Source organism: Coffea arabica, chromosome 8c (genome assembly GCF_036785885.1).
Source record: "Coffea arabica cultivar ET-39 chromosome 8c, Coffea Arabica ET-39 HiFi, whole genome shotgun sequence".
Taxonomy (NCBI): Eukaryota; Viridiplantae; Streptophyta; class Magnoliopsida; order Gentianales; family Rubiaceae; genus Coffea; species Coffea arabica.
This window is the reverse complement of record NC_092325.1, coordinates 950,728-974,334: the sequence shown is the minus strand read 5'-3', so window position 1 is coordinate 974,334 and position 23,607 is coordinate 950,728. Positions and strand designations below refer to the sequence as shown.

The following is a 23,607-nucleotide window of genomic DNA, read 5'->3' as shown; positions in this document are numbered from 1 at the left end:
AGTATTCTTAATTATAATAGTTTAACGAAACACTTCTAATATTTTTAAAATTTGTTTTAGGTTTATTCTAAAATATCCCCTCAAAAAAAATTTTCTTCTCCCTCTGCCCTCTTGATCGTTCAATTGCAACAATTCCCCCATGATATTACGTGTTTCATAATCATGTGCAATTAGCAAGAAATGCCCAGTTTTTTATTAAATTGGTCATGTGCAAAACACATGATGCCATGAAAAGACCGAATTACCCCCCACAGAACCTTTATATCTAGATCCTCGGCTTTTCTTCCATAGATCTCTCCGACCATTTCCCCACACAGCCCAACTACGAGATGTGGGAATACTTTGCGCGCTTCTACTACAGATTTAGAGGTAGCATTTGAAGTCACTCTAAATTTCCTCTCCAGCACAAATTTTGCAACCTAGAAACCAAAATTGATTAAATTTTTTAAGTTCTTTTAGTCGGGAGATTGCTTGATGGAATTGCTCATGAGAAAAACGAAATGTATCCCGGACTGGAATTGGATGGAATAGATAATGGCATTTCTAAGTTACTGTCACAATCAAATCGATTGTCAGCCACTTTACAAAACTACTAGTACTAAATTAAGGGTTCTCTAAAGCAATCAGGCAAATATCGTATCCACACACACGTAAAAATAATAGCTTCGAATGACTCAGAAACAACATAAGCTTCATTCAACTGAACCGGAAATGTATCAGTTGAGCCATTTGACACTCAAAGGTTGAGGATTCCTTGAGACGCAAATGATTTCTTCCAAGTATAGTCTGACAGCAACATGCTACCATAGAGGGAAAAGTACCCGAATTCTTCCTCTGCCGGGAAACTTCTGCTGGGAGGGAAAGAATGAAATTTTCCATCTCCCTCGAGAGAATTGAGTGTCCTACTGCCAACTTCAGAAGCTATTCACGGATCTATCAGAAGTTTCATTTAAGTTTATAGTCCTTGATGCATGATTGGACCAAGATCACGACAACAATGTGAAGCTGTCAACTGCAAATACATACTACAACATCAGAATGAGCTTAATGAGTCGTTTAACTAATCATTGTGTTCTCTATACAACAAAAGATTGTCACTTTTCATGGTGCAGATTTTGATAGGGAGTGCTGCTATTGGATGTGACATTTAACATGACAAACACCAATCGAAGTAGCGATTATAATGAGTCTTGGTCATACTCGTTCTTAGGAAAAGATCGAAAATGCAAAGAACAAAGAAAGAAGTTAATGGATGAGAGAGTAGAAGTACCAAAACTGAAATTTTCTTCCACCAACTCAAGATAGTCATGAACATAATGCAAATAAAAAGTGAGACTCATTTCCTGGGACAACCACTCCACGCTGCATATAAGTTACAACTTGGCATATACAAGTGGACAAATTAGACAACTAAATGACTATGGTTTTGCAAAATATTCTTTACTGACACCTAGTCCACATTTCAATTGATTCAGATGATGCATTAATGTAGAAGCATGAATAGTACCAACTCGAATCCGGTACAGACTTTATAGACAAAAGTTGGACAATGGCAGTCTAACAGAAGAAAGACAAAAATCATACCTCTATGTTTCGAAGAACTTTTTAACTTTTCCAAGCCAATTAATGAGCTCACCCTTATCCTTGTTCATCATGTACTCGTGCAAAAATAAGGAAAGGTCATCATTTACTCCCCTTGTCCTCAGAAACTCATAAAGTCCACTCGCCAGTGCAAGTTTCAAACCCCTGAAGAAAATAAACACAATCCCAGTGTCGCCACAAAGCCTCAATTGGTGAGACGATCAACATAATTTTTGTTATAGGTCAAAGGAACCAACTTACAGGAAGCACAAGATTTTGGACCCAAAAAAAGAAAAAGGGAGAAAGACCTGATGTTTTATCATCACCACCTCATAGATGGCCCGTTATCATCAAATGGTTCAGTAATTTTGAGAAGCATTAGGGTATTACACTTCAAAGAAAGAAACTGTGTCATACCTGACATTAGGTCCCATATAAGGCCCCATTGGTGAATTGTCACGTCTGAATATGTACACTTTCTGAATTTCTAAGGAGTCTGGCCAGGCTGAGCATACAAACTCCAACAACTCATTTCCATCCCCCTTCCATATGTCAACCAGCAAGCTAATATGAAGGCGCACATCTTCCCCGCTGCATTCAGCAGCAGACGGTGGGGAGCAAACTGAGCCGTCAAACATTGTAGCTTCAATTTTAATGTGCTCATCCTCAGTAGATTTGCCTCTCAAGGTGATCCACTGCTCACCAGGTCGATCTTCTACTGTAAAGCCATTGAATTCTGTAACATGCTATTGAAAATAATCAAAGAAAACAGAAATTAGAATTCCTTAGTTCCTTGAGAAATGGAGAACAATGATTAACGTTTGAACAAACTGCAGATATACGAGAGGAAAAAATGTATATATTTTAAGGAAGTTGGATAGATTACCTTCAGTGTAAAATGAAAGTATTAATATCTGGTCTTAGTATCATTCTATGGTGCTTCAGTTTGGTAAAATAACCTTAATAGCAGCCATTAACTTAAGTTAACCCAAGACAAACAAAACATTCCATTCGTCCAACAACAGACAGCAAGATTATTCAGATTTTTTTTTCTTTTTTGGGTCTTGTCCCTCAAATGGGACCTGGAGATTTAAGCACTTGCATAAGAAAACATTTAGGCATTAAACATTACACTATCGTTCAAAGATTAGGAGCATTCTTTTCAGCCTACAGAAACGTCCATGGTGAATAATACAATCCTGTTCATGATCAATCTGGAGAGAATATACTCAATATCAGTTGAACTAATGTTTTTGATGAGATTTAAGTGTTTGATGAGAAATGTCCATGGTGAATAATACAATCCTTTTCATAACCAATCTGGAAAGAATTTACTCAGTATCAGTTGAACTAATGTTTTTGATGAGGTTTAAGTGTTTGGCCTCCTTGATTGCTACAAGTCCACACGAAATGTGAATGTATGTCGAATTGTAAATGTAGGTACTTGTAGACAGAGAAACTGAATCCAACACCGTACCCTGTGTTCAACAGAGAAGTCAGTGTGGTTTAGTCTTATTAGTTGACGAAAACCCACATACAAATCGTACATTCAGCGAGATTAAGTGATGCTTTTTCACTTTAAAGAAGGTTTTCAATTCTAACATCTGTTTTTTTTTCCCCTTATACCTCTGTGGCTTACCCCCTGAGATTGGTTGGGGACAACAAGATTTTTTTTTTTTTTTTTTTTTTTTTTTGAGGGAAAACACCGAGATTGACACAGTTCCGAACTTTTATCACAAGTCGGACTTTTCCATTATTACTGGACTAGGAAACAAAAGGGAAAAGAGAGACGCAGAGAGAGTGAAAGAGCAATACTGAGTGACAGAACAAAACAGTCATTATCTTCTGGAGCAACACAATACACAGAAACATGCTCAGATTGATGAATTGGAGTATCACCTTAAAAAGATTGATTTTTCTTCTGTAGTGTAAAATAAAAGAAGCAGACACAAAACAAAACAAGAAAAAAAAAAAGCGATTTTGCAGAAACATACTAGAAAAGGATACACGAAATGAATGGGGGCGTGAGAGTTGCCTTTACCCGGTGGGGCGGGTGATATAGGGAGCGGTGGTGGATGTGAGCGGCTAGAAGTCTGAGGATATTGGATTCGAATGGAGGCGGAGAATTTGTAGCGGCTGCCGCTGGAGTCTCAAACTTATTCCCGCCGCTGCTGTGGCAATACCTTTGCAGATTAGCTGATCTCACTAGTAACATTCCTAACTTGGGTTTGTCAGTGGTAAAATTCCTAATACTCCCAGTCCCAGTAGTAGTGGTGGTAATAGTAGTATTACATGGTAATACTAAAATTTGCTGCCGGAAGTAGCAACTCTGGTACTGGCGAAACAGCGATAGCAGCGGTACTTTTCGCCAAGAACAAGTATGGAGAAATCCAACCATGTTTGTTTTTCCAATTTCCTCAAATGTTTGTGTTTCAAAACTCCAGGACAGGAGAGGGTTTTATCACCCCCGCCTTTATTCCTTATTGCGCCTGTTGCCGCCACCATCAATTTTTCCCACCTAAAGAAACACAAACACTGCGACGAGAACATCAGAACAGGACTGCCAATTGGATCTGATCAATTCCGATTCGGCCCATTTGACCCCAAAAAATTCACTGAGCCTGAGTTTTAATTGGACTGGATAGAGTTTGTGCCTAAATATTATAACTAAATTAAATATAAGTTGAGTTTGAATTATACTAGTCTCTTGTCCGATTAAAATCCGATTCATATATGAGTATAATTATATATGTAATATATATAATAATATCTATAATTTATAATTATATTTATTACGATATAAAATGATAATATAAATCAATTTTTATTAATTCATAATTATAAAATATATATTATATATAATTATGAATTTAAACCAAGCTCAATTTGAACCTGAAACTCGTATAATAGTCTGAGTTAAGCCTTAAGCTTTTAATATGAACCCAAAATCCGAAAGATCAAAACCCAAGAATTCATATAATTAATGCGTCAAGTTTGAACTTACTAAAATCTCACTCAAAAAGTCTAATTGACACCCCTACATGAGAAAAGCCAAAATTAGAGAATTTTTTCAAGTTTATCATTTTCATTGTTTTTTCTCTGATGGTAATTATTTCACCATCATAATTCATTGGGTTAATTATGTCCATCGCCTTTGAGGTTTAATCAGATTACATTTACCATGCTGTAAGTGACAGCGTCAAACGCAACCCAATCCAACCCAACCCTCTTCAGAAAACTACATTTACCTCCATTCAGGTGTGTTCAAATTACCCAAGTAAAAAAAAAAGGTTTGTAGTTTGTCCAAAGAAAGCAAATTTACCCTTTGAATAGTTAAATGTTCATAAGAAATTTCCATAATGTCCAAGAAATAATGAAACCTAAACTGAAAGAAAACTATTACGAACTATTAAAAAAATGAAAAATAAAAGAAAAATTAAGAAATTTTCTTCCCTTCTCTCTCTCTCTCTCTCTCCATTATTTTTTACCCTTCTGCCCACGATTTGTCTAGCAACGACTACACTTTCTCAACCCATTCTTTCCGTGAAACATCATTCATCACATTTAGATATATAATTTGATAGGATAACATAACTTAGCCAGACTTTTATGATCTTTTATCCATAATACATTAAATCTTTTATTCTTAATTCTATACAAGCGTCCTTGTTGGGTTTAATTCTAATTTTTAAATGGAGGCCTTTGTACAAAAGGTTAAAATTTAATGCTTAGAGTTGGATTTAGAATAGATTTTTTTTAAAAGTGAATTTGATTATTTGCATATTGAGATAGGAAAAGGTTTGATACTATAAAGTTGAAGTTTTGATTACATTAGTTAGAACTTTTAGGGAGAGAAGAATGGTTGGACGAATGATTAGTAATTAATTGGTATTTTGAGAATTTCTTGAAAAATTATGTCTCAGTTGATACAAATTATGCAATTGACTATTGAAAATGTTTATTTAATAAAAATTTTGATATCTATACAATGTATAAAGGGAGAGCAACACTATATGGTGTAAACATATAGTGTCACATTTTTAAAATTTTAATATACCATTAATTGTATAAGGGCAAATTAGTCCTAATATATTAATGAAAAAAACACCCCACAATAAGCAAAGAGTTATTCCTTTGAGATCAAATTACAACTTTCTCGCACTAATTCCCTCACAATTCCACTTTTTTCCCCATGATTATTTAAATACAATAGCTTCCTCTAAAGTAGTAATTAAATTTTTCAGATAAATACGTATATGTCTACCATGATATGTAACTTAATATGAAAAAAATAATCATGCATTTTCTTGAAATAAGCACACACCTAAAGTGTACTAAAAGCACTAGTTTAAATTATTGGACTAATCTGGACAAACTACATGGTTAATTAGGTTATTCAGACTAACCTCGTGAGAGGCGTATGTGTTTTGGACCAACCTAACGGAGGGAAATATAATCAACTCAATTTGCAAAAGGATATTTTAGGGCTTTCAAGTATATATTTTGCCGATATAAGCAGTATCTCTTACGGCAGTTGTTGCGAGTGGGCATTTGATAAATGTTTTACCATTCAAGGTTAACTGTAGCTTGACCAAACTAGAGAGTAGATTCGTAATTTGGCTAAACCTCAAGGGATATAGATGCAATTAAACTTAATTCATAAGGAAATGGATGTAGAATTTCAATGAAGTTTTTTTTTTAATCTTTGATTCTAAATAACCTAATTTAACTTATTATTAAATATTTTTTGAAAATCCATATATTTTTTAAGGTAAGATGGGGTAGTGAGTTTGAAAAAAGAACCAAATTCATTAAAAGAAACTTTTAAGTTTTAGAGTTTTCTTTTGGAAGTGTATAGTTAATTCATGAAAGTATCTAAATGTAAGAGATGTAATAATTATGATTGTATATATTTATATGGTAATTTGTGTGTAATTTAGGTACGCTAACTAGTGCTGAACATCCGTTAAAAATTTAAAAAAAATTATAGTGATCTTATGTGTCAAATAAGGGAATTAATGGGGGAGAGTTAGCGATACTGTCAAAGCAATTTCTTGCCAAAGTAATTTTGTTCAAAGTGCCTAGATTACCCTTAATTAGTCAATCACTTTAACATTTCATCTAACTTTGTCGGCCCACAAATAGATCCTACGGAGGGATTGATGGGAATTGAACCACCGCCCGTATATATTTTTTTGAAGAAATCACATATTGTGCACAATTGATGGAATGTAAGATTTGAACTCTTGATCTCGCATCTTATCAAGCTTTAAAGTTTTGATGATGGCCAACTGCCAAAGCTGTTGGTTTCTAAAGTGATTAATCCATTGCCAACTTTTTGCAGCTCCAACATTGACAAGAATGATAGCCCGCTAGTAGATTATGTCAAAGCAATCTTTACGTCACAAGCAACATAAATTACAATACCAACCTAATTGAAAATCTTGATAGATGAACTGGACTGTTAATCAAACCCGAGCGCAATCTCAGTTTACAGTCCCAGGGCCCCAACTCTTTTTCTTTTTAATTTTAGACCAAAGTAACAATTTTTATACCAAAATTTCACTCTATTATCGGTTTCTGTGATTACTAGTACTATCAAACAACCCCCAAATAAATAACTTTCATATTCTTTGTTCAGTTCAATGAATGAAAAAGCAAAACAAGAACACGTATTTATTAGTTTTGTTTTGCCATCTAAGAAGATTAAAAAAATTCGTGAATATATGAATACCAAATTTGAGGTATAAGAGGAACTTCGGGACCGAAATTATGGATGTTATAAGACAAAGTAAAACTATAGAGAGTCGGAGGCGGCGGGAAATGGGCAGTCAAAAGATAGCAGAGACCACGGATGCGTGGGTCAAAGGTGTTTGGCGGGTTCATTAAGCAAATGGACTGCTTTTGGCTATTGGCTTAGAGGAGGGCAATTTGGGTATTTCATTATAAAATTGCTCTGGCAGAAAATTTTCTATTCTGACAATATCACCCGTTATAGGCGAGGGTTGGTTGAGTGATAAAGTGAAATAAATTATAAATGTAAAATATTAGGTTAAAAACCTCCCACTTATAAAAAAAAAAGGGAGGAGGCAGTCAAATTGCTTTCTTTTCGTACATAGTACTATGACTAAGGAAATATTTGGAATGAAGGAATTGAATAAAAAAAAGAATTGAAGGAATTTGATTTTTCTTATTTGGGTCTTACTAGTACTATGACTTAGGCACCATTTGGAATCAAGGAATCAGAGGAAAAATTTTTGAGGAATTTGATTTTTTCTTATTTGGATTGTAGTAGTAATATGACTCAGACATTGTTTCGATTGAGGAAATCGAAGGAAAAATAAAGGCAGAGAGTTGGTAGAACCTGATTTTTCTTTTAGATTGAGTTTTATAGCTAGTTTGGGAGGAAGAAAAATAAAAAGAAAAGAGAGATTTTGAAAGGATAATAAACTTTTTCCATTATTTGAGAGCAAAAATGGAAAGGAAAAGAAAATATTTGAAAAGATTTCACTTCTCTTTATGTTATGGAAAACCTTCCGCCTAAAGTTGCGCAGAAAAGGAAGACAAGCACGGAAGTTTTAAGTAAGTTTTCGTATATGACAATATTACCCTTAAAACCTTGATACAAAAAAAATTTAATCCCTAATGAATCGCTCTATTACAAAATCCTCACCAAAACACATCATTTCAATTTATCTAACCATTGTCTTCTTCCTTTGAGAAATAGGTGGCCATTTGTATCCTTCAGCATCTTCAATAGGCTTCTAATCAGGTACATCTCTATTTCATTGTTATTTTCTTTAGATATTTTTTTATTGAGATGTTGCATTTTGATGGGGAAGACAGATTAATTATGTATCTAGAAAGTAGCTTTATTTATATAATAATTTGTTATATCTTTTGGGTTTCTGTGGCTGCATTGAAATTCCATGAGTTCTTGTACTACTTTTTAGATTTTAGGGTTACAGAAATTTGTGACTTTGATATACCTTTGATACAATATATGTATTTTTGCAAAGGATTCTTATGTCCCAAATCAATAAAATAAAGTAATGTGTCAAAGAACAAAGACTTTGATTAATATACAGGATGTTGATTACATAAATTGAGTGAAAACGTAATCACAAAATGAGGAATATTACATTTTAATGTGAAAATGAGGGTGTGATCTATTTGAAAATAATACACACACTGTTGGAGAGTATTATCATCATGTTTTGTAATTGGCCACGAATCCCTATCATGGGATATAAATATTTTACATTGCTTTCATGCTCCTGAGTAAAGCTTTGCAAATAATAAGGTATGTCACGGTGTGAAATTATGGATGACAGTGACTTTTTTAATATTATAGAATGAATCAACTAACATTAGTACATTTAGATGGATAAAGAAGCAAATGATGTTCTAAACAAGTTTCATATTCAATTAAGAAGTCGATAATTAGCTGTTGGTGAGGTTATTTGTGGAGTGAGAAAATTGATTATGTGTCGGAGGGTTCGTAGTAGCAATTATGTCAATCGACCTATCAGGTACCAGTCTGTAGAAAGTAAGAATGTACGAGAGGAAATATTGATGCAACTTATAACAGGTTGCTAAGTTTCTTCACATTTTATCACTTCCAACAACGAATGGGACAGTTTCATTCTTTTATCATCGCTCAGTTGAAACTATTAGCTGTCATTTTCATAGAATACTTAAAGGAGTTATATTCCTAGAAGAATAATTTCTACGATAGCCTACGGGAGAAAAAGTACCACTAGAAATCCTTAATAGTGAGAGGTTTTATCCATATTTCAGGGTCATTTTATTTTCTACATAGGTTGAATTTTTAACTTCACATACGAACTCTTATTAAAAATTAATGTACTAAAATATATGTAGGATTGTGTAGGTGCAATTGATGGAAATCATGTTCGTGTCAAGGTGTCCAATGCTGAGGTAGCAAGGTATCGTGGTAGGAAAGAGCATCAAACACAAAATATATTGGTTACATGCTCTTTTGATTTAAAATTCACATATGTTCTACCTGGATGGGAAAGGATTGCATCACACTTGAGAATCATAAAAAATGCACTTAATAGAGAAGACATTAATTATTCCTAATGGTAATTTTCAAATTTAAAATTTGTTATATGTATAATTGAATAAATTAGTAATCTGTTAAAGTATTTATAGGTAAATTTTACCTTGTTGATGGTGGATTCATATTAAAAAGTGGACTACTTACACGTTATAGAGGGGTTACATACTATTTAAAAGAGTACTCAAATCGATCGGGGGCCTCGAGATTATTGAGAACTTTTCAATCTTTGGTATGCATCATTGTATAATGCAATCGAGAGAGCATTTGGAGTCTTGAAAAAATGCTTTCCAATCATAGGTGATAACAAACCTACGTATGATGTTAATACGCAGTCAAAAATTGTTCTTGCTTGTTGTATTTTGCACAACTTTTTGATGGAAATAGATCCAGATTTGGAATATATTGATGAAGTAGATATAGAATTGGCACACCAATCTCCTGTTGAGAATGAAAATATTGCATCTACTAGTGCTAATGAAGATTCATCACAAGGCAAATCTTTGGAAAATCAAATAGCCTTGCAAATATCGAATGATTATGTACTTTATTTTTTAGCTCTAAACTTCCTAACATGTACTAAATGGTATGTTCAGGTTTTGTTTTGGTGCATGCACAATGTTATCAAGATATTGCAATTGTTTAAAATATTTAGTTGCTACTAATTGTGCTTACTATCTTATCATTACCATTTAGCATTTGAAATGGGTGAAGATTTGAAGAAAGATCAGGAAGTTAAGAAAGAACACTTGAAATGGACATAATCCATGGATGGTGCTTATATCCAAGCATTATTGAATCAGCGCTATGAAGGGTATCGAGTTGATGGAACATTCACAACAACAACTTACAATAACATTGTCGAGGAATTGAAGAATAAACTTGGTAAGGATTTCACCAAAGATTGTTTGATAAATTGAATGAAGACACTTAAGTTGCATTTCAATGAGTGTTATGACTTGTTTAGAAATGAAAATTTTAGTGACTTTTTCTTGGAGTCCTATGACAAAAACTTAGATTGTTGAACCTGAAGTTTGGGAGCAACTTTTAAAGGTATGTGCTCTTTAAATTTAGTTTTTTTTTTTGCTCATTTTTAATTCATATTTTAACAATACTCCTGTTTATTTAGGAAAAATAGGATGCTAAAAAAATGAAAGACAAAACAAATCCATAACTATGACAAATTATAAGAGTTATTTGCTAAGAATCGAGGTACTGGACAAGGTGCTGAAATAGCAAAAGAAACACACAATAGATGGGCCAATGAACCAAATGGTACTGAGTTGGAAAGTTTTATTGACGTCAACTATCTTCTTTCTCAAAATTAGATCACTATAGAGAGTTTTGACAACACAACTAAAAATACTGGTATAAAAGTTTTCAAAACTTGCAACAAAAAATTAGTATAATATACGTCATCTGTTCAAGGAAAAAAAAAAAAGAAAGCTGTCCATTTTTTATGAAGAACTTCAAATTATAAAAAGTGCACTTGATAATGTTGTTGATGCAATAAGGGAGGAAAATTTTATTTTTCAAAATTCTAGAGAATGTGTGTATATTGAAAACGAGATTTACAAGGAGCTAACCAATATTGAAGTTGAAGTGGACTCTATTAATGATTGTTATCTCTTTTGACTTAAAACCAAGCTAAATCAAGAGCATTTTTTGGTTGTCCAGCAGAAAGGCGCAAGAGCATATTGGGAAAATTTATGCAAATGCATATTGGGAAAATGATGGATGGTCTTCGTCATTCAGCCCCTTTGGATGAAAATAGGAACACAATTCAACATATATAATGAGCTGTGCTGACACCTACACATTCTCATTGTTTTGGTCTTTTGGAGATAAAACATGTTTTAGTTATATTTTTTGCATCGGGATATAAAAGCATGTAGAAAAGCTTTTTGAGTTTTTGTATCAAGATGTAAAAGCATGCAAAATATCTTTTGTAACTATGTAGATCCCTTAATATTTTTGCTTTTAGGATCTGGAATTGGGATTCTATTGTTGTGTATTAGGATGTACTAATATGGAAGTTGTAAACATAACTCTATTGGCATTACTAGTTCTAATAATGTAATGATAATGAAACTCTATAGAGTTATTGACATAACTCTATTGTAGTAATTGCTAACTTGTATCTATTGGACCTACATGATCTGAAGTCCTTGGCATAAGTAATTTATATCTTTTATTCTATAGTTTTCATGCAAACGACCAAATTTCCATCAACTTACTTAATTCACATTTGTTTAAAGAAATGGCATATCTGTAAAGTAACTTGTTTGAGTATCTTTTCTTTTATTTGTCTTCAACTCTCAAATAAAAAAAAAAATCACTTACCTTATTTTTTTTCTTAAAACTCCCAAACAATTTAGACAAAAACTTGGATTCTTTCTCATCCTTTCCTTTCTTTTCAAACTTATCATTTCTCTTCTTTTCTTTTCTATTCTAAACTCCCAAACTAGCTAAAGGAGGAAAGAAACGAATAAGGAGGTAAATGATATAGTATTTTTTTTCAAGTTACAATTTTATCCAAAAGAGAAAAAAGAAGTAGTTGGACGATGAATTTAATACCGCTACCCTTTTACCACTAACAAGTACTAGTGTACTGCTAATTTACAACTATAATTTCTATTCTCATCTCATATGCTAGGCATGCTACTATAGTTAGGGTTGAAAACAAGGTTCGGTGCCTAAACACTTGTTGGTCTGATCAGACCCATATACTACTAATCCCTTATACAATCTCTTTAGTCTTTCCCTCCCTACAAATTATTGAATTTTGGCTCAGTGGCTACCAAAAAGAGGACTAAGGCTACGTTTGATAAAAGTGAAATCTGAAATACGAATCCATTAAGTTATTGAATTGTTAATTATTGAATCTAATATATTTGAGTGTGTATCACATTCAGCGATAAGTGAATAGTTCATCACTTAATTTTGAAAACAAATTTTGCCTAAAAAATGTAGTGCTACTTAATTAATTTAAATATTCAATTTTTTGTTATCAACGCTTCTGAACATGTTAAAACATGAATCCATTAAATTTAAATGTTGAGTTGGGTTATCAAACAGAGTCTAAGTCTCTCTTTGAACTGTAGGTCAAGAGTTCGAACTTTACTTGTAGTGAAAGTCTGGATACTTGATAGTTACTTATACAACCTCTTTAGACTTGAATGTTATCATTGCGGCAAAAAAAAAAAAAAAAAGAAAACAAGGTTTAATGAGTTGGACACCTCTTTAGGCTTCCGCTTCTTGTAGAATATGATAGGTTAGATTATAAGAATATTATCAATACGGCAAAAAAAAAAAAAAAAGAAACAAGGTTCAATGAGTTGGATAGAAGTATGTTTATAATTAGTTTGAAGATTAAAAGAAATGTTTAAACTTGACTTGTGTTTGATAATTTTTTGAAAGAAATTGATCAAATTTGGATTGAAATTTCTGATTTATGTTCACCAGAAGTTTGGCTTGACTTGTCTTAGTACTGATGTCAAGCACATATAATCAAAATTTGGATTGGTTTGGTTTGAAATTTCATATATTATTATATAGAAATTTCACCCTAATTTGTTATTTTCCCTTAATTTTTGCTCTCTAATATTCAAAAAATATATTATGATAAATTAGGATGTGATTAAAGTAAATTATACTTATTCAAGACATCTATTATGACGAATTACGGATATGATTAAAATTAATTATACCTATTCAAGAGATAAGAATGTCATATGTTTGCTATTTTATAAGATAAACAATATACCAGAAGGAAAGAAATGAATTTAAGGAAAGAAATATTAGATATATTCTTATGAAATTTACTTGTTTTATATGTTCCTGAACATGTCGAGTCAGATAACGTAAAGATCGTGATTGGTTTGTTAATATTTTCAATCTTGAAATTATGTTTGAATTTGGATTGATATCTAAACAAATAAGTTTGAATGAATCTGATTCGAGTCGAGTAATACCTCATTCCTTTATTTATTTATTATTTAAAATTCCTTGTACGTGAAGATCGTTATTGGCTTATTAATATTTTCGAACATGAAATTATGTTTGGATTTGAATTGACATCTAAACAAACAAAATTGAACAAGTTTGGTTCGAACCTATTTTCGAACTTAATATTATGTTTCGATTTGAATTGGTACCTAAACAAATAAGGAATTTGTTTGGATACCCCATTTTTCTAAATAATATTTTGTTTATATCATAAACACATTTTTAAATATTTTTAATTATTTTTTTATCTCACGTACATTACATCACAAAAAATGTTACATTAATTATTTCAAATAAAATTTTAAACAACACTCTGTCCAAAACCCTTTATTTATTTATTAGTTATTTAAAATTCCTTGTACTGCATAATTTCATTCCCACTCCCGGCCCACTTATAGATTTACACAGCTTCCTTCTTTTACAATCCCAATAAATCTGCTCCCACTTTCCTAATTCCTAGGGATTCCTATTTCTGTAATTCATTCCTTTCTGCTGCCTACTACAGTTGTTGTACTAGCATTCAGAGGAAATAGGACGACGGCTGCTGCTACCCACCATTTTTGTTTTGCGGTGGCCGGGATGGGGGGTGGTGCTGCTGGGAGGAGTACTGGGTAGTGGGGTTGATTTTCCTGGCGATCAATCTTATTATTGGGAAAAGGGTAAAAAAGGGAAGAGAAAGACGGAGAGGAAGTGACCGGTGTCTCATCAGAATTAGAAGAAGAATGTTGTGTAGCATGATAGTGTTGTCAGGGAAGAAGAGGAAGAAGGGTGCTACTACAGCCCCCGTTTACCTCAATGTATACGATCTCACCGCTATGAATGGCTACGCTTACTGGCTCGGCCTCGGCGTCTACCACTCCGGTGTTCAAGGTTCCCCCCTTTATATCTCCTTCCTTTTTTTTTTATCTGGATAACGGATCTAACACACACCTTTCTTCTTCTCCCCTTTTGCTCTTTTCTTCCACTTCTACTACTACTACTATTTGTTTTGCATTTTGGGTTCTTTTTTTCAGTTTTGTTTTTTGTTTGATTTGCTTAAATTACTCAAACTACGAACCGATTCAAGAGGGGGAAAAGTTGGTGCCTTCTTGTGATGTTTCAACATGTAAACTAACCTAAAATTTTGTTGCGGAATTATTTGGTTGCTTCGTCTTACGCTTCGTATTCCATCTAAAACTGCTTCCTTTTTATCCCTTGTCATTATAAGCAAAGTTGCGAATGGGCTGGCTGTCTTACAATTAGCATTGCTTGCTATCTACTTGGTGTCACTGAAAAAAGGCAGCCTTTGTTTTCTTGAAATTTTACCAAACACAAGTCCTAGTGCTAGTGGATTTTTAACCCCAATCTTCCATTGAGTTTTAGCTGCTGACAATAACATTCAGCGAATTTGCCACTAATAGGAATTCTCACAACATGTCAAGAAAGAAAGACAAGTAACTCAAATCTATATTTTCTTTTTTCCAGCAATCTAAAACATCACTCAAAATTTTCAAGTTTCTACTCCCGTACAAAACAGGTGGGTACCATACATTTCTGGAAAAAGAGGAAGATGATATACATACATTTCTGGTGGAAAATTCGAATTAAATTAAGTAGATTTCTGGTAACATGCAATAGGAGGTTCTGTTTCCGATGACTTCCTGTCGCTTCTTCTTTTGATCTGTTATGCTACTTGAAGCCAATATTTTTCTTTTGGGATGAATTTCCCTCGACTGTTTGATTTTCTGTGTTTTTTTTAAATATTTTTTTGATACATTCCTCAGTTTTTTCTTTGTTGCAGTTCATGGGGTGGAATATGCATTTGGTGCACATGAACATTCAACAACTGGGGTATTTGAAGTAGAACCCAAGCAGTGCCCAGGGTTCACTTTCAGAAAATCGATCCTGATTGGTAGAACAGATTTGGGTCCTAAAGAAGTCCGTGCATTCATGGAGAAACTAGCAGAGGAGTATTCTGGCAACACATACAATCTCATTACCAAAAACTGCAATCATTTCTGTAATGATGTGTGCTTGCGCTTAACGAGGAAACCAATTCCTAGCTGGGTTAATCGGCTAGCACGACTTGGTAATAGCTTGCTCAGCATCTAGTTGTTTGCACAAGTTCTTGAACTTGTGAATAGATCCCCGTGTTTTGTCTCTTGGCAATAGCTATCTATCAATCTTTTTGTTCATTTACTTTGGTCTACTTGGACTGCTTATTCTTTTCGGTGCTGAAGATTTCTTTCAACAAGTGACAAAGCAACTTTATTTGCTGATTTCCAATTTTAACAACTATCCACGTTAATTCTATTATCAGAGTCTTTTTCTTTCTGATCATGATGAAGTCATTTTTAAAATAATTAGCTCTTGAAGATTAAACCCACACTTGACGCCACTAAGGCAGTGGCTATGAGGACACTGATCTTCTTCTTCTTTTTTTTTTTTTGGGATGTTGGTTGCTCTTTTGTCCTTGGAGTTGTGCTTTAGAAGAGAACGTAAACTTGATTGGGGGTTCCTTTAATTTATATTCTGTGTCTCTTCCTACTGAACCAGAGTGTTGAAGATGTTATTGTGGCCAATGAAATACAACTGCTTGTGATGCACCTTAACTTCATGATTTATTGGTCCTGTGAGTGTAAGATTGCTGATGTTTTTAGGCCGTCTCATTGAACCCAGTTGTAATATGAGAAATTTAAAAAATGGAAATCCTTGTATAGACGTGGAACTGGTTGGATGTGACCATTTGATTTTTCTAATCTACTGGTCAATTATGGTGTCAATGTTGATCTATAAAAAGTGTCAAAAGTAGGATGAGTTGCATCATGACAAACGTGTAATCTTGTGACTAGTTTGAATTTATTCGTCTGCTGATAATCTTGTAGGTTTTCTGTGTAACTGTGTTCTTCCGGCTGGCTTGAATGAGACAAAGGTCCGGCATGTCAGAGCAGAAGACAGGGTGTATGAGAAGAAAAAGCTACGAAGCCATTCTAGTCGGTTTATATCTCCTTCTAATCCAACTCTGTTGTCATCCTGTCCTTCAAAATCTGCCAGAAGTGGTAGACAAAGAAGTCATCACCCTCCAGGCCCTCCATCTCCTCACTGACCCATTCACCTCCATGAGTTATGAAGCTCTTTGCGATGCTTTCTGTTTACATGATTTGTGGTTCCCCTATTAAATTGTTGATATTCATGCAGAGTCTTTTAGACTCTGAAAAATCAGTTTGAAATCATAGTGGAAACAACTGCTACTTAGATGTTTGCGGTGTTTCTGTTTCTGTAAAGTGTTTTCAGTTTCGTGTTAAATAGGCAGTTTTTTTTTGTCTATCAGTGTGATTTCTTACAGTTCATACGAGTGCTTTATTGGTTGTTGGGTTAGTATCATTATCGGCATATTACAAAGTTTACATTTGGATTTTGTTTGGATTATTATGCATTGTTTTGATTGTGGACGTGGTTTTTTTTTTTTTTGTCTATCGTCACTTTTTATCTACAGTATCCTATACTATCCTAATCTAAGATGGACATGGGTTATTTATCAAGTTGAATGTTGACAGCAATGTAGGCTGTTACTTTACACATCTTTTGTTTTTTGCTTACTGGTTTTGTGGTAACTAGGTCGAGGTTGTACATGTCAGTTTCTTGGCGGTGCATTGGATGCAATACCATCTGTAAAATTTGACGCTCGTGACATGGACTGGTGCAGGCCTTAATGGAAGTGGGTAGAACCAGTTTGACTCATAACGTCGGGTCAAGGGACTTTTAATTGGCCAGAACCATTTTGACTGCTCACCTTGCGTGAAGGTCTCGTGTACGGCAGAAGTATACTAGACATTTGCGTCTTTCCTTGCATTTTAGGTGCTTTTGGGCTGAATGTGATCCGTGGGACTCCTACATTCATTACCTGTACTGGGTGCCTACGCTGCGGCATACTCTGAGAAATTTGGGTTTGATATTTCCGAAGAAAGAAAGGTCAAAGCGGGTTATTATCACTTTATCCGGCCAAATAATGGACCTGTTTGGAACCTGAGTTTTTTTTAGAGTTTATTTAAAATTTTACTGTAGTGCACTGTAGAAGTTTTTTAAAAAAATTTATAGAAGTTTTTGTAAGGTGAAAAACTTTTTTGTAGAAGTTTTTGTAAGGTGAAATTTTTTTTTTCGTTTTCTCTCTTCTTCTTCTTCCTTCTTCCTCCCCCGTTACCTCTGCCTTCCCAGTTCCCAGCAGCCATGCCCTACCATTTTTTTTCTTTTTCTCATTCTTTTTCTTTTTCTTTCTCTTTCTTTCTTTCCTTTTTCTTTTCTTTCCTCTCTTCTTCTTCTTCTTTCCTTCCCCCTCCCTCTTCCCTCGCGGTACCAGACGAACCAGCAGCCCCTCTCCCCAAATTTTTTTTCTTTTTTGCTTCCTCTCTTTTCTCTCTCTGCTCCCCTCTACTCCTCTTCACCATCTCCCTCTCTCTCTCGAAGCAGAGAACCAGCAACCATGACACTTACAATTTTTTTTTTGCCTTTTTCTCTCCCCCTCTTCTCCATCTCCCTCTCCCATTCTCCTCCCCTTTCCTACTCCCCTCCTCTTTTGCCCAATCTAGTACCGTGTGACCAGATCGCAGCTAAGGAAGCGGGAGGGTGGCCAGGGAGAGGAAGGGGGAGGGGGAAAAAAAGGGGGTAGGCCGGTGCCGGAATAGGTGGCCGGTGTCAGAAACAGCGGTGGAGGTGGTGGTGGCCGGCGGCGGAGGGGATGGCCGGCGATGAAGGTGTGGGGGAGAAAGACGAAAAAAAGAGAAAGTTTTTTGTGTATTAGATATTTTGAAGTGTGTAGATTAAAAAATTTGATAAGTTTTTTTGGATTTTTGTAACTAAAGTTGTTAAAAAACTAGTAGCTAAAAAACTTGACCAAAAAACTCGATTATTTTTTTAGTCACTTCACTCTCATAGCCAATTTAACTTAGTATGTTAACAAATTTTAAACAAAAATACCATTTTATTTATAATATTACTATTGATTGTTATTATGGCGATACAATCGCTTTATTTTATAACATTTTCTGGACATTTTATCCCATTGTTAATTTAACCAGTATGTTCAAAATTTTTTTTAATGTATTTAGTATTTTTATATATAATTAAAAAAAAGTTGAAACAATTATTCATTCATTTTTTTTTGCTCAAGAGTTTCAAAAATATAAAAATAAAAGGGTTTTTTAAATTTCTTTTTTTCACACTTATTAATACCAGTAAAAGAAAAAGAGATAGAAGAGAAAGAAATAGGAAACTAGATTTTGCAAAGAAAGAAAATAAGGGAAAATATAATAATATCGTATTACTTTAACGTCGTCAGGATTAGTATTGAAATTGGGTGGTAAACAAAAAAGTAAAGCAATTTTAAAATAATAAAAATATTAAATTCTTTCTTATTTGTATTTTTTGAAAAAAAAAAATTGAGCTCTCTCTCTCTCTCTCTCTCTCTCTCTCTCCCTCTCTCCCTCTCTCCCTCTCTCCCTCTCTCTCTCTCCCTCTCTCCCTCTCTCTCTCTCTCTCTCTCTCTCTCTCTCTCTCTCTCTCTCTCTCTCTCGTTGAGTTTTTACTCAAAAAATTTGTATGCCCCCAGGACGCATTCTAGCTAGCGTGTTCCATAAATTAGGGCTTGGCACCTCAATTTTTTGAGAAGTTTTTCTCTTGCAAGTTTTTAAAATAATTTTAACTACAAAAATTTCAAAAAACACTCAAAAGTTCTTAAAATATATACCCCAATATATTCAAAAAAGTTTCTTTCTTTGCTTTTTTCTTCTTCGACCCCTACCTCAACTCTCTCCCACCACCGCTACTGCAGCCTCCCGTTCTTTTTTTCCTTCTCCTTTTATCCCCCTTCTCTCTATCTTCCTCCTCTCCTTCCCCTCTTCCTTAACTTCTTCCCTGCCACCCTTCCCTTCCCTAAATCTTGATTAGGAGGTCGCTATAGAGATTGCCACCAGTGATTTAGGGGGAGGGTGGCGAGGTAAGAGAGATGGGGATGGAAGGTGCAGAGAAAGAAAAAAGGAGGACGAAGGGAAAAGAGAGAGGGAGAGAAGCAAAAAAAGAAAGAGGGGAGGTTGTTGGGCGGCGCTATGGGTGGTGTGGGCCAGCCAATGTGGTGACGATACATGATAGTGGTGAGGGAATAAGAAGGAAGGTGTGGGGAGAGAGAAAAAGAGAAGAAAGAAAGGAAAGAGAAAAAAAGAAATACAACGAAAAGGAAAAAAATAATTTTTAAAAATTTCTTCAAACCCTCAAACTCCAATTGTGCTTAGAAACAAAAAAGCAAATTTATCTCTATGGCAAACTATGACCAACTATTGCAAATTAAAAAAAAATTGAAATCCAAATGGAAAATTTTAATATGCTAGTGAATGGGCACAAGTACAACCTTAATTCATTTATGCTCTTCTTCTAGCCATCACCTATCAATTTCATTCTCTCTTCCCCTCTATCTCTATCACAGCTATCTTTTTCATCTCCGTCTAATTTGACTATAAAATTTTCATCCGCTCTCTCAAGTTATTATTTTGGCAATTTCGAATCTTTAATATATGCAAACTAAAACAAAGATAAAACAAGAGGGGCCGACAGTACAGTAACAAGAAAAGTAGAGAAGAAGGTAACAAATAGATACTATTAGTGGTGGTGGGTTTACAGGTTAGAATCCTCTCCATTGGTTTTCTCTCCATTATTTTCTCCATTTATTTGTAATTAAAATTTTATAACTCTATATGTTCATCTTAATCGCGTCATAATTTTTCTTCTAATCTCTAGATCAACATGCAAAAAAATAATAATAATATTCTTTTGTGAATATTTTGGCATTCAATTTACATGAAACATTTGAACGGTGAAACATAAATTAAAATTTTAACAAATTTTGGGTTAATTAGATGGCAGAACTTAGTCAAATTTTCATGAAATTTTATGTATAATTAATATAAGTAATGAAATATATTAATTTTTGAAAGTAGATGCTTTAACAGATACGACATGAGGGAGAGCAGGCAGCTAGTCTTTGAAGCTTTTCTACTAAAGTTGTTCATGTCAGTACACACAATTACATTAATCGAAGTTTTAAAGTAGAGTCTCAGGTGGGGAGTTCCCAAAACAGGGAGTAGGAAGGAACGAGGGATGTAGATTTGGTGTGTTTTTGGGAAGTAGTAGTATTTGTTACAGTTACAGAGACGAGATGGTCAAACTAAAAAGATTAAAAGTTCTCCTGCTAATGTCTATGATATATTCCAGAAAGCAACACCACCTAATTTGAAAATGAAAACCAACCTAATACGCACATTTCCTTCAATTAATCACGGACAGAGTCTCAACCTAATCCTAAAACCAGACCCACGGTCACATGCCCAGTTGGACGAGTTGTCGGGAGGTTAGGAATCTCGTACCCAGTACCCTCGACCATTTCAACCCTCAATCCAAACAGCTCATGCCAGACTGAGCCGATGCTCCTCACGACTAAATCACCCCATACAGCTAGTATTATTATTATTATTGTCTTCTTCTTCTTCTTCTTCTTCGTGCGTTATGCACCGTTCTGAAACAGTCGTACAAAAACCATCCCGGCCCATGTCCTGTTGCTGAGACACCATCGTGTCAGGTTTGATCTATTGCATTCATAAAAATAAAAATCCGGCCACCACCATCCTCGGACACGGTAGGCCACAACATATATAGTGATAGGCCACAACATTACCTGTTTTGGATTGTATTTTTCATGAAAAAAATTACTGTAGCGATTTGACGTATGTGCGGGAAAAAATTAATAGCAAAGTGTGATCACGAAAAATGACGCAATTTTCCGGTAGAAAATGACAATCCAAACAGGGCGGGAAAATGGGATCTTATCATCATCCATGAATTGAAACATGCAAGTAAATTAGATTATCGTGTCTTTTAGCAGCAGCAGCAGCAAATTAAATTAGCTGCTACCATCGCTAATTTTAAAAGGAAGAGAATAAAAAGAAAGAAACGCAGAATCAACGAACAAAGAACCAAGCATTTACGACAACAGCTTCTCTTTTCCCTGCCGGAGTTGCCCCATAAAATACAAAAAGTGCAGAAATTGACTGCGGATCACATCACGGACAGAGTTTAATGATATTCCAAAAACATATTAATTTAGACACGAGTTGTTGAGTAGCGAGTAACATCATGTATGTATGTATGTATGTATGCGTCATGTGTGTTTTTCTGTAATACTCTACCATTAATTACTACGACACAACAACTATGATACTATATACTACTCCATTGGGTTGGGTTGGGATTAGTAAATAAATGATTGGTTAGTGAAAGAACAAATGAATTAGCTAGCGCCTAGCCTAGCAGCAGCAGCAGCAGGAGTAGTAGTAGTAATTACCCAACATTAAAAGCTGAGGTGATGATGAAGACCGACCTCTTTGTTTCCAATTACTAATTCCAAGCATAGACCACAAGCGAAAAGCCACAAGGACCCCCCTTGAGCTCATTCTCTTCCACGCTCGCCCATTCCATCACAGAAGAAGTAGAATTCGAGGAGGAGGAGACAGAGGACAGAGACGACGAAGACCAGCTCCTTCCCGATCTCATCTTGAACCCCTTTTTCATCATCATCGTCGTCCTCGTCGTCGTCTTCTTCTTCTTCTTCGTCTCAAACCCAATTAAATTTAGACCCCCGCAGTCTTGTTGCAACGTCTTATTTTTCTCCACCTCATTCTTCGTCAGACTGCCGCTGTTGCTGTTGGCGAGGAAGTCGTAATAGCAATAGTCATGATGATGATGAGCATCCTTCTCCTCATCGTCCTCCTCCTCCGTAATTAAACCTCCCGGTTTTTTCTCAAATTTGAACATGAACAGAGCATGGGCATTCGTAAGCTCATGATCGTCGTCTTGGACGAATAACCAGTTGTACACGTCCCAAGACACCTGAACAGGGGGGATCCCATCGTCACCTTCAACCCTTTCGTTTCCTCTGAACTTCCACTTCAGATGCTTCACCTGCAAAACCCTTTTGCCGGCGATGCTAAAGCACAGCGTGGGGCCACCTTCACCCCCCGTAGCCCTGTAATCAATCGATACATCTATTTCTTGTTGGCCACCTCCAATATTAGCTCTGGTGGTGTAATATAATCTTTTCTTGTTGCCATAAACGTGCTCTCTTCTCAAAACCATTACTTGGTTTCTGATCTCGGCAGCCGCCGTCTCCTTAGCAGTCGGCCTAGCTCCTCCTCCGCCGCTGGCGATGCTCCTTGGGAGTTGGCATAGCGGTAGCAGCTCCTCCCCAACAAGGAGCGTCACTTCTCCCCCGATCAAAATTGCGACGTAATAGCCGGATGCGGGGTCGGGTCTCGATCCGAATTTGGCCCGGGAAAGATCCCAGAACACCCGAGCAGTAGTAGAGCTAGTATTTGGAAGACCAACAAGTGTTTTGGATCCTCGTTTCTTCCAGAAGGTAAAGCGCGGGTTGAATTGAAGGTGGAAGGACGGGGACGGTGGAAAAGAAAGGTGGTGGTTGTCGAGGAGGAGGTAGATGTGGAGGGAACGAGTGCCGAATGGGCCTATGGACCAGGTGAGGCCAAAGAGGCCTTGTTGAGTTTGATAGAGGGAGGTGGTGAGATCGGGATTGGCGGAAAGGACCGTCTTGGGGGCGGCGGCGGTACGGAAGCATGAAGGAATGGAAAAAGAGCGGTGGCCGGGATGGAGCATTTTGAGAATTCCAACTATAATGACTCTGGGTCTGGAGTGAGGTTTGGGAGATTGGTTGGGTTGGCTTTATGTATACTTAGTGATCCGCGCACCCTCGACGTGTACAGATGTGGAGTCCTGTGGACTTTGAAAATACATGTATGTATGTATAAAAAAAATAAACAAATTATTCACGTAAAATGCATTCAGAGCTAACCAGGATCACAATGAAAATGTTAGAAGAACGCTACAAACCCCACAAAAAT

At 35.4% G+C, this 23,607-nt stretch overlaps 3 protein-coding genes across 3 annotated transcripts; 1 reads left to right on the top strand and 2 right to left on the bottom strand.

Moving 5' to 3' along the window:
• Nucleotides 1-518: 518 nt before the first annotated feature.
• On the bottom strand, nucleotides 519-4,249 carry LOC140013737 (uncharacterized protein At2g39795, mitochondrial-like). Its single transcript, XM_072063791.1, has 4 exons — nucleotides 3,623-4,249; nucleotides 1,999-2,327; nucleotides 1,585-1,746; nucleotides 519-1,012 (listed from the first exon to the last, which is right to left on the bottom strand). The coding sequence occupies exons 1-3, from the start codon at nucleotides 3,977-3,979 to the stop codon at nucleotides 1,587-1,589; spliced, it is 846 nt and encodes a 281-aa protein (XP_071919892.1). The 5' UTR covers nucleotides 3,980-4,249; the 3' UTR covers nucleotides 519-1,012; nucleotides 1,585-1,586.
• A 9,788-nt stretch (nucleotides 4,250-14,037) lies between these two features.
• On the top strand, nucleotides 14,038-17,103 carry LOC113707290 (deSI-like protein At4g17486). Its single transcript, XM_027229546.2, has 3 exons — nucleotides 14,038-14,542; nucleotides 15,453-15,740; nucleotides 16,537-17,103. The coding sequence occupies exons 1-3, from the start codon at nucleotides 14,395-14,397 to the stop codon at nucleotides 16,755-16,757; spliced, it is 657 nt and encodes a 218-aa protein (XP_027085347.1). The 5' UTR covers nucleotides 14,038-14,394; the 3' UTR covers nucleotides 16,758-17,103.
• A 4,987-nt stretch (nucleotides 17,104-22,090) lies between these two features.
• Nucleotides 22,091-23,362, bottom strand: LOC140013747 (uncharacterized). The gene has a single exon (XM_072063826.1). It carries the CDS (start codon nucleotides 23,360-23,362, stop codon nucleotides 22,091-22,093), a length of 1,272 nt encoding a protein of 423 aa, XP_071919927.1.
• Between the last annotated feature and the right edge of the window lie 245 nt (nucleotides 23,363-23,607).

What these genes read in the sequence shown, in the direction of transcription:
- LOC140013747 (XM_072063826.1), bottom strand. Translation starts at nt 23,362, where the DNA reads ATGCTCCATCCCGGCCACCGCTCTTTTTCCATTCCTTCATGCTTCCGT.
- LOC113707290 (XM_027229546.2), top strand. Translation starts at nt 14,395, where the DNA reads ATGTTGTGTAGCATGATAGTGTTGTCAGGGAAGAAGAGGAAGAAGGGT. An exon ending in CTACCACTCCGGTGTTCAAG is followed by an intron (nt 14,543 to 15,452) that starts GTTCCCCCCTTT and finishes TCTTTGTTGCAG; the next exon opens with TTCATGGGGTGGAATATGCA. An exon ending in TAATCGGCTAGCACGACTTG is followed by an intron (nt 15,741 to 16,536) that starts GTAATAGCTTGC and finishes ATAATCTTGTAG; the next exon opens with GTTTTCTGTGTAACTGTGTT.
- LOC140013737 (XM_072063791.1), bottom strand. Translation starts at nt 3,979, where the DNA reads ATGGTTGGATTTCTCCATACTTGTTCTTGGCGAAAAGTACCGCTGCTA. An exon ending in TATATCACCCGCCCCACCGG is followed by an intron (nt 2,328 to 3,622) that starts GTAAAGGCAACT and finishes TATTTTCAATAG; the next exon opens with CATGTTACAGAATTCAATGG. An exon ending in TATATGGGACCTAATGTCAG is followed by an intron (nt 1,747 to 1,998) that starts GTATGACACAGT and finishes TATTTTCTTCAG; the next exon opens with GGGTTTGAAACTTGCACTGG.